Source organism: Bos grunniens, chromosome X (genome assembly GCF_055505025.1).
Source record: "Bos grunniens cultivar Pamir isolate PY7600 chromosome X, Bosgru_T2T1.0, whole genome shotgun sequence".
NCBI classification, from domain to species: Eukaryota; Metazoa; Chordata; class Mammalia; order Artiodactyla; family Bovidae; genus Bos; species Bos grunniens.
Window position 1 is genome coordinate 58,267,599 of NC_141194.1, and position 16,346 is coordinate 58,283,944.

Here is a 16,346-nt window from a genome sequence, read left to right on the forward strand (position 1 = left end):
TTCCTCTTCACTGTCTGCCATAAGGGTGGTGTCATCTACATATCTGAGGTTATTGATATTTCTCCCGGCAATCTTGATTCCAGCTTGTGTTCTTCCAGTCCAGCGTTTCTCATGATGTACTCTGCATAGAAGGTAAATAAGCAGGGTGGCAATAAACAGCCTTGACGTACTCCTTTTCATCTTTGGAACCAGTCTGTTGTTCCATGTCCAGTTCGAACTGTTGCTTCCTGACCTGCATACAGATTTCTCCAGAGGCAGGTCAGGTGGTCTGCTATTCCCATCTCTTTCAGAATTTTCCACAGTTTATTGTGATCCACACAGTCAAAGGCTTTGGCATAGTCAATAAAGCAGAAATAGATGTTTTTCTGGAACTCTCTTGCTTTTTCCATGATCCAGCGGATGTTGGCAATTTGATCTCTGGTTCCTCTGCCTTTTCTAAAACCAGCTTGAACATCTGGAAGTTCACGGTTTACGTATTGCTGAAGCCTGGCTTGGAGAGTGTTGAGCATTACTTTACTAGCATGTGAGATGAGTGCACTTGTGTGGTAGTTTGAGCATTCTTTGGCATTGTCTTTCTTTGGGATTGGAATGAAAACTGACCTTTTCCAGTCCTGTGGCCACTGCTGAGTTTCCAAATCTGCTGGCATATTGAGCCCAGCACTTTCACAGCATCATCTTTCAGGATTTGAGATAGCTCCACTGGAGTTCCATCACCTCCACTAGCTTTGTTCGTAGTGATGCTTTCTAAGGCCCACTTGGCTTCACATTCCAGGATGTCTGGCTCTAGGTCAGTGATCACACCATCGTGATTATCTGGCTCGTGAAGATCTTTTTTGTACAGTTCTTCCGTGTGTACTTGCCACCTCTCCTGAATATCTTCTGCTTCTGTTAGGCCCATACCATTTCTGTCCTTTCTCGAGCCCATCTTTGCATGAAATGTTCCCTTGGTATCTCTTGTTTTCTTGAAGAGATCTCTACTCTTTCCCATTCTGTTGTTTTCCTCTATTTCTTTGCATTGATCGCTGAGGAAGGCTTTCTTATCTCTTCTTGCTATTCTTTGGAACTCTGCATTCAGATGCTTATATCCTTCCTTTTCTCCTTTGCTTTTCCCTTCTCTTCTTTTCACAGCTATTTGTAAGGCCTCCCCAGACAGCCATTTTGCTTTTTTGCATTTCTTTTCCATGGGGATGGTTTGATCCCTGTCTCCTGTACAATGTCACGAACCTCATTCCATAGTTCATCAGGCACTCTTATCTATCAGATCTAGGCCCTTAAATCTGTTTCTCACTTCCACTGTATAATCATAAGGGATTTGATTTAGGTCATACCTGAATGGTCTAGAGGTTTTCCCTACTTTCTTCAATTAAAGTCTGATTTTGGCAATAAGGAGTTCATGATCTGAGCCACAGTCAGCTCCTGGTCTTGTTTTTGCTGACTGTGTAGAGCTTCTCCATCTTTGGCTGCAAAGAATATAATCAGTCTGATTTTGGTGTGGACCATCTGTTGATGTCCATGTGTAGAGTCTTCTCTTGTGTTATTGGAAGAGGGTATTTGTTATGACCAGTGCATTTTCTTGGCAAAACTCTATTAGTCTTTGTCCTGCTTCATTCCGTATTCCAAGGCCAAATTTGCCTGTTACTCCAGGTGTTTCTTGATTTCCTACTTTTGCATTCAGTCCCCTATAATGAAAAGGACATCTTTTTTGGGTGTTAGTTCTAAAAGGCCTGGTAGGTCTTCATAGAACCGTTCAACTTCAGCTTCTTCAGCCTTACTGGTTGGGCCATAGACTTGGATTACTGAGATATTGAATGGTTTGCCTTGGAAACGAACAGAGATCATTCTGTCGTTTTTGAGATTGCATCCAAGTACTGCATTTCAGACTCTTTTGTTGACCATGACGGCTACTCCATTTCTTCTGAGGGATTCCTGCCCACAGTAGTAGATATAATGGTCACCTGAGTTAAATTCACCCATTCCAGTCCATTTGAGTTCGCTGATTCCAAGAATGTCGACATTCACTCTTGCCATCTCTTGTTTGACTACGTCCAATTTGCCTTGATTCATGGACCTGACATTCCAGGTTCCTATGCAATATTGCTCTTTACAGCATCGGACCTTGCTTCTATCACCAGTCACATCCACAGCTGGGTATTGTTTTTGCTTTGGCTCCATTCCTTCATTCTTTCTGGAGTTATTTCTCCACTGATCTCCAGTAGCATATTGGGCACCTACTGACCTGGGGAGTTCCTCTTTCAGTATCCTCTCCTTTTGCCTTTTCATACTGCTCATGGGGTTGTCAAGGCAAGAATACTGAAGTGGTTTGCCATTCCCTTCTCCAGTGGACCACATTCTGTCAGACCTCTCCACCATGACCCACCCGTCTTGGGTTGTCCCATGGGCATGGCTTAGTTTCATTGAGTTAGAAAAGGCTGTTGTCCTAGTGTGATTAGATTGACTAGTTTTCTGTGAGTACAGTTTCAGTGTGTCTGCCCTCTGATGCCCTCTTGCACCACCTACCGTCTTACTTGGGCTTCTCTTACCTTGGGCGTGGGTTATCTCTTCACGGCTGCTCCAGCAAAGCCCAGCCGCCGTTCCTTACCTTGGACGAGGGGTATCTCCTCACCGCCGCCCTTCCTGACCTTCAACGTGGGATAGCTCCTCTAGGCCTCCTGTGCCCAGGCAGCCACGGCTCCTTGGATGTGGGGTCGGTCCTCCCGGCCGCCGCCCCTGGCCTCGGGCTTGGGATTTCTCCTCCCGGCCACCGCCCCTTACCTGAGACGCAGGGTAGCTCCTCTCGGCCATTCCTGCGCCCTGTCGGTGAGTCCCACTCAATCAAGAGTAGGCTCCATTATTGGAGCCACCCTGACCCTGAGAGTCAAATTTGCTCAAGATATTCCATTTGTTCATGATAGTCAGCCTGCTTTGTGAAACTGGTTGAAAGTGAAAGTCACTCAGTCGTGTTCGACTGTTTGCGACCCCATGGACTATACAGTCCGTGGAATTCTCCAGGCCGGAATACTGGACAGGGTAGCCTTTCCCTTCTCCAGGGGATCTTCCCAACCCAGGGATCGAACCCAGGTCTCCTCCACCGCACGTGGATTCTTTACCAGCTGAGCCACACGAGGGAAGTTCTGCTAAATACATCACTTACCTTGAGGAACACAAAATCGGCTGTCTCTAGTTGTAACAAATGATGCTTATTCTCCTGATAGAGGCCGTGCCACAATGAGGTACTATTTGTTATGTAACATCTTATATAACACCCATATGGCATACGCTAACTTATCTTGTGTGTTCAGGATAATTGTTGAGACTCCGTGATATGTTAAACTACACATTCCAGCAGATCTTGTTTCCCAGAAACGGGTGGGGGAGGGGGGAGGGGTTAGAGAGAGGGGATTATCCAGTAACAGTCAAACCAATTTCTTTTAAAAACTCACCAGGAAGGGCTTCTCTGGTGGCTCAGATGGTAAAGAATCTGCCTGCAATGCAGGAGACCCGGGTTCGGTCCCTGGGTCGGGAAGATCCCCTGGAGAAGGGAATGGCAACCCACTCCAGTATTCTTGCCTGAAGAATACCATGGACAGAGGAGCCTCCTGGGCTATAGTCCATGGGGTTGCAAAGAGTCAGACATGACTGAGCGACTCTCTCTCTCTCTCTCTCTCTCACACACACACACACACGAAGAATAACTGACTCCCTATTCATATAGGCTTTGTGACTTGCTATTCTCACATTAGGGAAAATCATAACTAGCAAGGGTGGTCCAAAACTTGTCTTTGATTCTAACAAAAGTCATGTGGTGCTCAAAGGTGAACCCAGCTGGATTCATTGCCTGGTTTTTATAATCCAAGCCCTTGACTTCAAGTCCTGTTTCAAGGACTAATAATCATTGTGTTTCGTTTGATTACTTGTTTTGCAGTTGGCCAATGCATCCTGTCTGGAGTCTTAAATGCTATTGCACAGCCCGTGTCACACCAGAGTATTCAATGATGCATTCTACTGCAAAAGGAGCAGGAGAGACCAATCCATGTCCTACTACAGACTACATTCTCTAAACAAATTCCTGATCATCAAAATCAGAGCAATGTTGATAATCTAGATAACATGGGTTAATGGCTTGTGGCCAGAAGGGGGTACTAAAAAGTATCTCTTGACATCCAGGCTAGGACATGTTATTCTCCCATTAGACATTGAAAAAAATCTCAGGGAATGCCAACTTCAGGTGAGATCATGAGATCTTGTCACTCTGAGATCATGATAAAGTGAGACAAAACAAAGGCCACTTCATGATTTTTTTGTTCCTTAACACAGACAAAAGCAAAATCACTGTACAAATCACCGTATATCCCTCTCCTAGCTAGTATGAGTGACTGCTAGTTTGGGGGTTTTGTTTTCCCCTTTGCTTTGTTTCTTTGCTTGTTTTCAGCAATTGTAGCTTTAACCTCACTCTAATCTATTCTCTCTATAGAAAAGGTTTATTAAGATACTGTCATAGGAATTCCCTGTCTTTCTGACAGTATCCAATCCAGATCAGAGCTCTGCTTCTTTAAAAATTCACCCAAATCACCTAAAACAAGCCCACCTCTTTTTTTCTTTAATTTTTTTTTGAGGTGGTCCCTTTATTTAGTCTTTATTCAATTTGTTACCATATTGCTTCTGTTTTTTTTTTGGTTTTGTTTTGTTTGTTTGTTTTCTTTTATGTTTTGGTTTTTGGCCACAAGACATGTGGGACCTTAGTTTCCCCAACCAGGGAGCGAACCCACACCACCTACTTTGGAAGGCAAAGGCTCATCCACCGGACCAGCAGGGAAGTCCCAAGCCCAAATCTCTTAACATCCCTTTTCTATCACTCACGTACTTGTGTGGCCCACAGTTCCTTCACTGTGTATGTTCTCCTTCACTGCAAAGAATAATAAACTCAAATTGTTCAACTACAAATGTGTTCCTGCTGGTCTTAAGCTGGGAGGCATCAAAATATCATATCACGTTAAACCTGATGGCAAAGCAAAGCAGAAGACTCAAATGTATTTGATTTATGTATTTACGTATTTGTATCTAAATGTATTTACAATAACCCCACATGCTATTATTTCTAATGTAAGTTTCAGTTTACAAAGACATTTATTTTGTATCCTTTCAACCAGCGATTTCAAGGCCTAGCGACTGAGAAGAGGGCTAGTATACTGGTGGAGATATTAACAATATGAACAGTAAAAGACCAACCATAAAATATATTGAAAATAGATATTCATGATCGTGGAATGGGAGAAAGAAAGCAAAGGTTGAGTTTTGGACAATGAGTTTGAGATGATGGCCTGACCACCAGGTCAGATGCTGTATGGGCCACAGAAGATTAGACCCAAATTCTTCACATTCCAAAGCACAGGGTTCCAGAACAAACGGTTCCTTTGGGTGGCTGCCAACCTTCCTCAAGCCCTGTCCCCAGCCTCCATAACATCTCAGTAAGCACAGTGAGACAAATAAGACCCTGATGAGACCCTGTAAATCCAAATGTGACCATTCTGTATGTCCGTTTTTCTAACTCCTCCCCATCCCCACAAACATCACCCACCCCCACATAGGTTATCCAGGCGACCTATGTATTCAGAAGCAGAAAGAAATGTAAATTTTACTTGGAATGACTGATTATAGAACAGCACTATCTCACAGAATTCTCTGCGCTGATAGAGATGTTCCATATCTGCGCTGCGCACAGTATAGTAGCCACGGGTTTACATGTAGCCATCGAGCACTTCAAATGCTGCGAGTGAGACTGAGAGACTGAATTTTCCATTTTATTTAATTTTAATCAATTTAAATAATCACATACGACTAGGGGCTACCATCTTTAAGAATATACCTCTACAGCAAGTCTCCTCACCTGTGGTGGACCATACTCAGCCACTTGCCTTCACCCAAAACATGCTCTTCGTGACCGCTTGGATGATTTTAATTCACTTAGAGTCACCACTCTTCATAAAATCCCATGTACAGCAAACACGCTAATCAAAACCATCAGCTGCTTGTAGATTCCTATTTTTGCCATCACCATGTACTATTTTTATTTTTTAAAATAATTGACAGACATCACCAATGTAATGCAGTGTGTTTATGTGATGAATACTGCTCAGAGAATTAAGGATCTTTTGGGTATTCAAATCTTACCTTGAATCTGCCCAGATAGTTTTTGTTCCTTCCACTGCATCTTATTACCCTCCTAGTCTTTAAACCAAGTTTGATAGTTGAAGTTTGCTACCATGTGGAGTGAAATTTATCCTTTGGTGTCTGATCTCAGAATCTAATCATAGCAACTGACATGGAAAACGTGTTCACAGACTAAACCAAACTTTCATCTGCACTGTTAGAACAAATCATTCCCGAAGACTGTTCATATATCAATTGGCTATTGTCTAAATAAATGAGGTAAATTTCAATTCTCTTACTACTAGAAAAAAAAAATTGCCACCTTTCTTTAGAATGTCATGAATAGACAAATTTTACTTCTGAAACACAAGCACTTGAAGAAGTATAAGTTTCAGCTAACATCCTGGTTATTTTCTCCTTACCAGAATCAGTGTCTTTCTATTTATTTACTCAAATGAGGAAGGAATCTACATTTAGATTAAAATTGGTTGCCTGGACTATACGTTCTATTTTGTTCCTTTGTAGATCGCACCACCTTTGAGATTTCCAAGTGGTGGGGCAGACTGCTGGCTATAGGTCTGGATTCAAAGAAGAGGTCTGTGCATGGGCTATGAATTTGAGAGTCTATGACATATAGATGGTGCCTGGAGTCAAGCAAGTAAACCTTAGAACAGGGGGCAGATGACACACCCCTTTCAAGAGATTTATCTTGAATAAAGGGAAGGGCATCAAGGCCCAGGTAGCTGAGTGGACAAGGAAAGGGTGGAACCTCATGAGGGCTCATAAAATATAAATGTGTGTGTGTGTGTATGAATGTCTTAGAAGTCATGTTACTAGCTGAACAGGTGATGACATAAAAACCTTGGATTCTGCTTCAATCCACTTATTTCCGTGTGTGTGTGTGTGTGTGTGTGTGTGTGTTTGCTGACCCCAATTCAAAAGTTTAAGTTTAATCGCATGATTAAACTGATGTGATGTGCTTATATAAAATAGGTGAATTTTGCTATTTTAACTCTCACCAGGCAGTTTCATGTCCAAATTCTGTGGCTGAGACTTGGCAAGTACCTTCCTGTAGACCTTGTGGCTGGACACTCCCTCTTCTTTTTATTTTCCTCTTAAAAAGATGGTTTTCTTTTTCCAGCACATGATTTATCTTTCATCGAAATTTCAGTGTCATCTTTGTGCTGTTTATATATAGACCCTTTCCACAGTAGCATAATTTACACTGGTCTGCTGTCTGTGTCCATCCCACTTCCATCCCTGGGGCACTGCTTTCTCCTTCATAAGTCATTGTTTATTTAAGTCTCTTGTGTCTTTGAATACGAATGCTAAGCTTTATCTTCTTACAGCATCTATCTCTAGGACACCACTGGAAGGGAAGATGACAGAAGAGGGTTTGTCTACCGAATTGTAATAACATTTCATTCCTGTCTCCTTAAGACAGGCAGAAGCAGAGATGGACTATCAAAAGATGCAACAGAACCAGATGTAGAAACAGCCAGAGACAGGACAGCCTGACAGAAAAACAGAGATAGCTGGTCAGGCAGGCTGAGAAAGCCCAACAGATGGACAGACTCAGAAATTGTACCTCCTCCCCCAAAAGAGACAGGTAGAAAGGCATACACAGAAAGGGGCAGACAGAGACAGGTAGAAATAGATGGAGACAGAGACAGGGAGGCAGAGGAAGCCAGGCACAGACAGGGACAAACAGACACCCATTCAAACTAAGGCAAAGAATGATGGTTGCAGACAGAGACAGGGAGACAGGCAGAGGCTGATTGACACAGATAGAAAGACAGAGACAGACAGACTGAGAGACAGAGAAAGACAGACGCACACTGAAAGAGAGCCAACAGACATAGAGATAGTGATGGGGAGAGAGAGAGTCAGAGAGAAACAAGGTTGGGGGTGGGGAGAAAGACAGAGACAGATCGGGACAGAAAGGGAAAGACAAAGACAGACGGATGGAGAAAGAGACACAGAGAGATGCAGATACAGACGGATACAGAAGCACTGGAGAAATACAGAGACAGAGACAGAAACATAGAGACCCAGACACAAACAGATTGTCAGAAACAGAGAGAAACAGAAAGATACGGACAGTAAGACAGAGACAGAGAGTGACGAAGATAGGCAGTCTGAGACAGAGACTGAGGAAGACAAAGACAGAGGTAGATAGAAATTAGACAGGGATGCAGACAGACATCATGGAGACAGAGATAGGGGATGATAGAGAGAGCGGCAGACATACAGAGAGGGAAAAACAGAGACAGGGATAAATCCTCATCATTGTCAAGGACCATGTGGTATCCCATAGGGGTACATCTCCTTTAGTGTGGCGTTTACTTTGCTGTTATTTAGCTTGATGGTTTCCTATAGCGTTACCATGACTGTACTTCGCCCTGCCTCCCCATTTCCCCATGCCTTACGAAGAGGCTAACAAAATGAGTATCAACATGGGAAAAGGTTTCTTCCTCATCCTGAGCAGTCAAAAAGAAAAGAAAAAAAAAAGAGAAAAAATAGAGACAGGTATTGGATAAATTGCCCAAACTGGCAAATGGCAACAGTCAGGGTTTGTGAGAGTTTAAATGTTTAAATGAGTGTATTTCAGCTGTCACTCTTTGTACATTATTGAACATCTTTCTATTGTAAGCGGCAACAAGCAATTTAAGGATTTAAAGCTCGTTGGGTAGGAAAACAAAAGCAGATCTTTCAGTCAAGGTACGCCTGTAGCTAAGTAGTCTCTGAATTTCCCAACTGAGGATACCTCTGTTTAGATGAAATGGCATCTTGGCATTCAGCTCAAGAAAAAGTGATTTCAAATTGCTTAGAGAGTTTATATAAAGAAAGTGAAATTCTTGCCGAAAAAAAAAAATAACAATAATTTTTACGTTTCAACTGAATCATGACTTACTCTTCTCCCCAGTTATTTTTAAACACAAATAAAATGAAGTCTATTGTTTGTAGTTGGTTAGGTATATGGAATATAAGGGAACACGAGAAAGGGTAGGGGGCTGCAAAATTAAGGGCAAACATCGAAGGATGCAACAGCAGCTTCCTGGTTGAACCATTTCATATAAGTAACTGTCACGTAAATATTACTCTAATACTAGTATGTGGGTTTGGGATAAGGAAGCCTTTCAAATCTCCTTAAAGAGTAAAAGGAATGAATGAATGGATAAAGTCAAAAGTAATTTGTTCACTGAATGACAATGGATAAAATCTAATTGGGAAGAGAAACATAAACCACCAGTAAGGAAAATTCTGATTCAACTAAGTAAAGCCTTAAATCTGGTGACTGTTTTTTTTTTTTTTTTTATTTAAATGTACATTTATTTATTTTAATTGGAGGCTAATTACTTTACAATATTGTATTGGTTTTGCCATACATCAACATGAATCTGCCAAACACCAATAGAGTATACTATTTTTTTAATTTGTTCATCTTGTATTAATTTATCACACTCTTTCCAAGCATGTATTTATTATTTATATGGATTCTTAAATAGAGTTTTCCATTCTTTGACCTCAAAATGACTCAATGGAGGGAATGGGATGGTGACAATTTGTAAGTTAACAGTAATCAGAAACTAACAAATTCAAATCGTGACTAGTGTGCTTCTCCTTTTGTGACAAAAACACTTTTTATCTTACCCTTTTGATTACTAGTGTGGACTTCTCGTGATGCCACTTCCAGATGCCAAATAATTCCCATGATAATTCAAAAGCGTTCCTTTCCAGAGGTTACCAGACCTGTTTTTAAGCGGGAAAGAGTCTTTCCACGTACAATTCCAACGTCAAATGTTTCTGAAGGGCAAAGGCCATCAGCGTGCTTAGAGAGTGCATTCTGGTGCATAAATAATTCATGGCTGTATGCCACAGAAAAAGTCTGTCTAGTACCGAGATGTCCTCATAGCATCAATCTGCCGCCTTCCACTCCACCCCCAATATAGGGTTGTATAAGATTTGAGGCGTCTTTCTAGGGTTAAAATGCTAGGAAAGTCAAAATAAAGCCAAAGTAACATCAAGATACGATATGAAGTCAACTAACCTAAGAATGTTGAGGAACAACCAATAAAGAGAAGATCATCAGTGTAGCCTGGGTGCGTTCACAGAGTGAGAGATCATGGGAACCAAGTACTACACGCTCAGTGGCAGGGAATGGGGAAAGGGAAGCAATCCAAAGGAAGCTAGCGGTAGTAGTGGTAATGAGTGGGGCAGAGTGGCTCTAAACACGCGAACTGAAAGAGAAACCAAACGGTTTCTTTAACATCCCTTTAATCAAGCTAAAGGAAATGCATATTTTAAAAGAGTTTCCCCAACAGTAGTAGAGTAGGTAGGTTCACAGGTTCTCTCTAAAGTCAACTGGTCTTTGACTTTGCAGAAATGATGGGAGGGGGCATTGATGGATGGTAAACCAGGAGGACAGGTTGCCACTTTAACAGCACAAATGAGGTCTAAAGGTGTTGGGGGAGCAGGGCTTTAAAATTTCTCCTCTTCATAGGCTCAGGTAAACAATCTCAAGTATTATGAGCTACAGTTCAACAAAGACTCTGACAGAGGTGGGCCACCAGAGGTGGGCAAGTCCGGTTGGTCCCGCAGAAGGAGCTGGCATCTGGACAAAGCTGGTCGTCCCTGACCCCAGGAAAAGAGCTGCTCACCTCTCTGAGATTTTGTTTTCAGGAGTCCTCACTCAGGAAAACGCCCCTCTCTGGGGAGGTACAGGAAATTACAGGTCACATATATGGGGAAAACCACATCTTCGTTCTCCAGATTCACCACCTCTAGCTCTTCATCCTTTCCCAGGGAAAGCACCTGGAGTTCTGTCTCCTTCCGGAAAATGGCTCTTCCAGCCCTGTCCAAGGAGGCCAGGCGCAAGCGGAACGCGACCTTTCTCTGCCAGAGTAAGCTGACCCCGAGACCGCAGGACTTGTTCAGCGCGCTGCGCTTGAAAATGATGCGCCGGTTGGCATAGCACACCACCAAGTCCCAGCCGACGTTGAAGCCTGCCCACCGCCAGCTGCACTGCTTATCCCTGAGGAGCTGGCCCCCGCACCGCATGCTGGTCCTCTGGAGGTCGGACACGAAGACATCCACGGGCCCGAGGTCTCTGGTCTGCTCAGCCCGGAGGAGGGCAAGCCACTGCTCTTTGTACACTGGGGTCAGCCACGTGGCAGGGATCAGTGCATCCTGGTCGATGATGCGTGCTGACGGCAGGTCGCAGATCATGTAGGCAAGCCGCAGCTGCTGGAACGCTGGCACGAAGGCTCTGCCCTGCTCGGTCTCCAGGAAAGGGGTGCCCTCTGACTCCTGCCTGGACCTGGCAAACCACGAGTCGGCGTCAGGCAGCAGGTCTCTGCGGGGGCCTCTCCATGTCGGCTGCAGCTGCAGGAACATCCACTTTTTCAGCGTCGTGTACACATCCATCTCTACCTCCATCACGAAGAGCTCTGAAGAGGCAATGACCTCTTTCATGAGATCCAGGCTAACTTCTCTCAATAACTCCTCACTATGCTGGGTCATCAGGTTGTCCAGCAGCCACTGAAGACACATGGCCCTGATGTTCTGGAGTCCGTAGCTCTCAGCAGAGCAGTAGTAGCTGCACACGGTCTGATCACTGACCGTCTCCTTCATTATCTCTCCGCACTGCTGAATCAGCTTGTCCAGCTGCAGCATGCTGGCTGTGGCCAGCATGGGGACCACTCGACCGGGTGGGATGAGCACAGAGTTTCGGTACAGGGAACCTAAAGCCTCGTGCAGTGCCTCACAATCAATGTTCTCGTCAGGCATCTGCAACTCTACAGTATCCATGGTTGTCTCACGCCACGCACCACTGAACATGCTAGCAAAGTATCCTGACCGGCACAAGTAGACCTTGTGCAAGTTCCACTCCTTCCCCAGGGCACGGATCTGCACGTCACTCCCTTCTCCTCTCAGAAAAAGTGTCTTATAAACGGACTCTAAACTGTCTTTTGCTCGCTTCCTGTGAGGCGCTTTTGTGAGCTGCCCTTCTGGGCCTGTCTTCCGCTTGTGGCGCCCTTGGCTAGTGGTGGGTCTGGCCTCTTCGCTCTCCTCCCCTTCCTCTATCACTGCCACTGCTACCTCCTCGGCCTCCTCCTCCCCCTCAGGGGCACCTGGCTCCTCTGGGGCATGCCCCACTCTGTTCGAGGGCATCTGACTGTTTACTGCTCCCATGGCTTTTACCTCAGCGGTACAGAGGGCAAGCTTCCTCACCAGACGCAGCCGCCACTGGCACTAGCTCAGCCCACGGTGTCGTTGGATACGGCTGATGTTTGTGACGTCATCTTGGACGCCACGCAAAGCCACACCCACGAGGCTTTCCCCTACCCCTCCCACTCCCCATCACAGGATAAGTGCACTCTGTACCAGGAATTCCACTCTGTGTATCTTTCCCTCCAGGGATGATTTCTCTGCGGCTCCCTTCGTAGGATAATGGTGGAACAGAGGACTTTGTGTATGAATTTTCCCCATGAATCTTAAGAACATCATTTCCTCTTCCCCATTTGAAATAATTACTGATCACTCCTGTTTTTGGATAATTACGTCTTGGTTCCAGCTCTGTGCTCTATGCACCTTAATTTCTGTAATTATTTTCTTAGGTTATCCCATCATTTGCGGCTGTCAAAACATTTTCTGTGATAAAAGTGGCAATGTGTGCCCAGTCTTTGCTTTTGTCTCTATTTTAGACACCAGCTAAGCATGTAACAAACTTAAACACTGAAAGAAATGAGGAATGAATGAGATGGATTTTGATTTTTGAGGAAATTAATAATATTAAATACTGACAAGTGTTATATGCTAAACAAAGTATACGGTGTAGAGAGAGTGTGGACCTTTCAATGACAAGGAAAGTACAATGCAAGGGAAAAAACTTTGAAAACGGTAAGTCTCTCAGGTCATTTGACCTTGCCTGAGTAGAATGTTTGGGGCTTCCCAAACATTCCCAGTGGTAAACAATCCACCTGCCAATGCAGGAGACGCATGAGGCATGGGTTGGGAAGACTTCCTCGAGGAGGAAACGACAACCCACTCCAGTATTCATGCCTGAAAAATTCCATGAATAGCAGAGACTTGCAAACTAGTGTCCATGGGGTCGCAAAGATTCTGCCCTATTCAAATCATGTGAGTAGAATGTTTACACACTTTGAATAGGACAGGATAACCTTAAATCACATTTTAAATATTCTCTGTTAGATGGCTATAGAAAGTTGATAAGAAGGTCTATATAATGCTTCAGGTTGAGTGGTGCTTGGCATGAGACAAACATGAATACTGACTCTAGAGTTGTGACAGCTAATGGTGAATGGTGAACAGTGCCGCCAGATTCATGGTCTCCGAAGGAGAAGATTTAACTCGGGACCAAAGACAGTCTCAGTCACTTGGAGCATTGTGTAGATTTTATCTAAAGTGAAAGTGACAGAAAAAGCTTCAGACATAGACGTCAGAAGGGAGCAGGAGAGAACCCACCTCACTACTTTAAGCAAGGCGTTATACACTTCTCAACTAGCTGCTGAGACTAGATAAAAGATACCTCAAGACTTCGAGAATTTTTCCAGACCCTTTCCTGTAACATACCTCCTGGGATGACATCAGCACGAGATTAGCCAGAAGGAACGGGTTAACCCAGAGCTACAGCTGTGGAAGTTTTTACCCAGACCTTCTCCCATAACATATATCCAAAGCTTAAAAAAAAAAAAAAAAAAGACATGTCCTTGAATAAGAGATACTGCTGCCTACGAGGCCTACATATCTATAGCAAAGAATGTGAAAAAGAAAGAATGTTTATCTCCTCCTTAAAGGGGCCTTAGGCTTTGACTCCTTACCAACCTGCCTAAGTTAACTCTCTCATTTCCCCCTTTTTATTTTAGGAGAATATTGTTGCTGAGGGGAAAGGGGCAGAGAAATCTGTCAGTAACTGCTTCCTGCAGGTGAGGGGCACTGACCCTAAGTGGTTGAAGCAACATATTCTCCTTACCCTTTTACTTAGGGTTTCTGATCCAAGGGCCCCAAGTAGTAAATACACAGTTATATATGTAAGGAGCAAACAGCAAAAAACAGAATGATTACAATGATTGTAGTCAAGATAGTTTTTCACAAAGGAGAGCTTGTAAACCAAGATTGTATCTGTAACCATGGTGGAACATCAGGGGAGTCCATTTTGAAGAGTGGCCAGAATCTCTGCATCACTGTTACTTTGTCTGGGAAGCCATTGTATCCTTTAGAAAGAACAAACTAGATAAGTAGATTAAAAGGCAGAGACCAAATATCAGTAGATGAATTACTGTAATCAGCAGTCCAAGAATAACCTGCAAGAATCAGGTTACATTTGATAGTAACTTTGATCCTGGTCTGGGTAGAGTCAACACTTGGGCTGCCCTATTTATAAGAATGGAGCCATCTGGCATATTCATATACATTTTGAATGTAGGTATAAAAAACCCAGTTAGAAGTAGTTGAAAGAATGAAAACCTGAAATTTAACAGACAAAATAAATCTTATAATTTCTTTTCTGGTGAATGAGTCTGTAACCCAGCGTAGACAGGTGCTTGAGGTAGCCAGTTGTCAAAGTTTGTCCAGGTAGGCCTTGGCTTCTTACTGTGGTATTACTGTAAAAGCCAAAATAGTTGTCCCCATTAACAATTTAGGTGCTTTTCTAGGTATGAGAAGATGCAAGAATTTGGGCTCAAGAAAATCTTTACCTGAAAATCTCTAACTATCCAAAGGCCTGTTTTGTCCATTTTTCCAGAACACAGAGCGAGTGCCTAATTTCTGATTTTCACCCTGAACTCCTTTCAGGGGACGTTGAAGGTCAGCAGCTGTAGTGTCCATGAGTTAATCTTTGTAGAGGCAGATAGCAAGTGCCAGTTGCCAGAGCAGGGCCCTTTTATGGCCATGAGTTTGACCATGGTTTGCAGAGCATTTCATTACCATCTTGTTCCATGGTGCTGGGAGGGTTCATTCGCAGGTCTGCCAAAGATCTCACTGATAGGCCACTCAGTGTGTTATTACTGGACTAGGCCCTGTGAGTAACAAAAGTCTCTGGACCACACCTGTCTTACTAGTCTCTTGGTCCAGGAAAATATTCTGTCTTGTTGCTTCTTATATACAGAGTCACACCATTATACTTATGGATTTCATATGGAGCTGCACACCATCATTATATCAGTGGCTCAGTCACACACTTGATAATGTAAGGAACAACACTTCTTGAAGCAGGCAGTATAGAAAACAATATCGTTAGAAGTAATAGTAGAATCATCAGGAAGAACTTCAATCAAGAACTTCTATTAAGTATAGCCCAGTGACATATCCATGTCATCTGATTTCGTTTGCTAAATGACTTTCAGATCAGATCAGATCAGATCAATCGCTCAGTCGTGTCCAACTCTTTGCAACCCCACGAATCGCAGCACGCCAGGCCTCCCTGTCCATCACCAACTCCCGGAGTTCACCCAGACTCACGTCCATCGAGTCAGTGATGCCATCCAGCCATCTCATCCTCTGTCGTCCCCTTCTCCTCCTGCCCCCAATCCCTCCCAGCCTCAGAGTCTTTTCCAATGAGTCAACTCTTCGCATGAGGTGGCCAAAGTACTGGAGTTTCAGCTTTAGCATCATTCCTTCCAAAGAAATCCCAGGGCTGATCTCCTTCAGAATGGACTGGTTGGATCTCCTTGCAGTCCAAGGGACTCTCAAGAGGCTTCTCCAACACCACAGTTCAAAAGCCTCAATTCTTCGGCACTCAGCCTTCTTCACAGTCCAACTCTCACATCCATACATGACCACAGGAAAAACTATAGCCTTGACTAGATGAACCTCTGTTGGCAAAGTAGTGTCTCTGCTTTTGAATCTGCTATCTAGGTTGGTCATAGCTTTCCTGTCAAGGAGCAAGCGTCTTTTAGTTTCATGGCTTCAGTCACCATCTGCAGTGATTTTCGAGCCCAAAAAGATAAAGTCTGACACTGTTCCACTGTTTCCCCATCGATTTCCCATGAAGCGATGGGACCGGACGCCATGATCTTCGTTTTCTGAATGTTGAGCTTTAAGCCAACTTTTTCACTCTCCACTTTCTCTTTCATCAAGAGGCTTTTTAGTTCCTCTTCACTGTCTGCCATAAGGGTGGTGTCATCTACATATCTGAGGTTATTGATATTTCTCCCGGCAATCTTGATTCCAGCTTG

The 16,346-nt window shown here is 43.7% G+C and overlaps 1 protein-coding gene across 1 annotated transcript; it reads right to left on the minus strand.

Annotated features, from left to right (window-relative positions):
• Positions 1 to 10,408: 10,408 nt before the first annotated feature.
• On the minus strand, positions 10,409 to 15,901 carry LOC147340522 (germ cell-less protein-like 1). The gene has a single exon (XM_086388323.1). It carries the CDS (start codon positions 12,340 to 12,342, stop codon positions 10,837 to 10,839), a length of 1,506 nt encoding a protein of 501 aa, XP_086244449.1. The 5' UTR covers positions 12,343 to 15,901; the 3' UTR covers positions 10,409 to 10,836.
• Between the last annotated feature and the right edge of the window lie 445 nt (positions 15,902 to 16,346).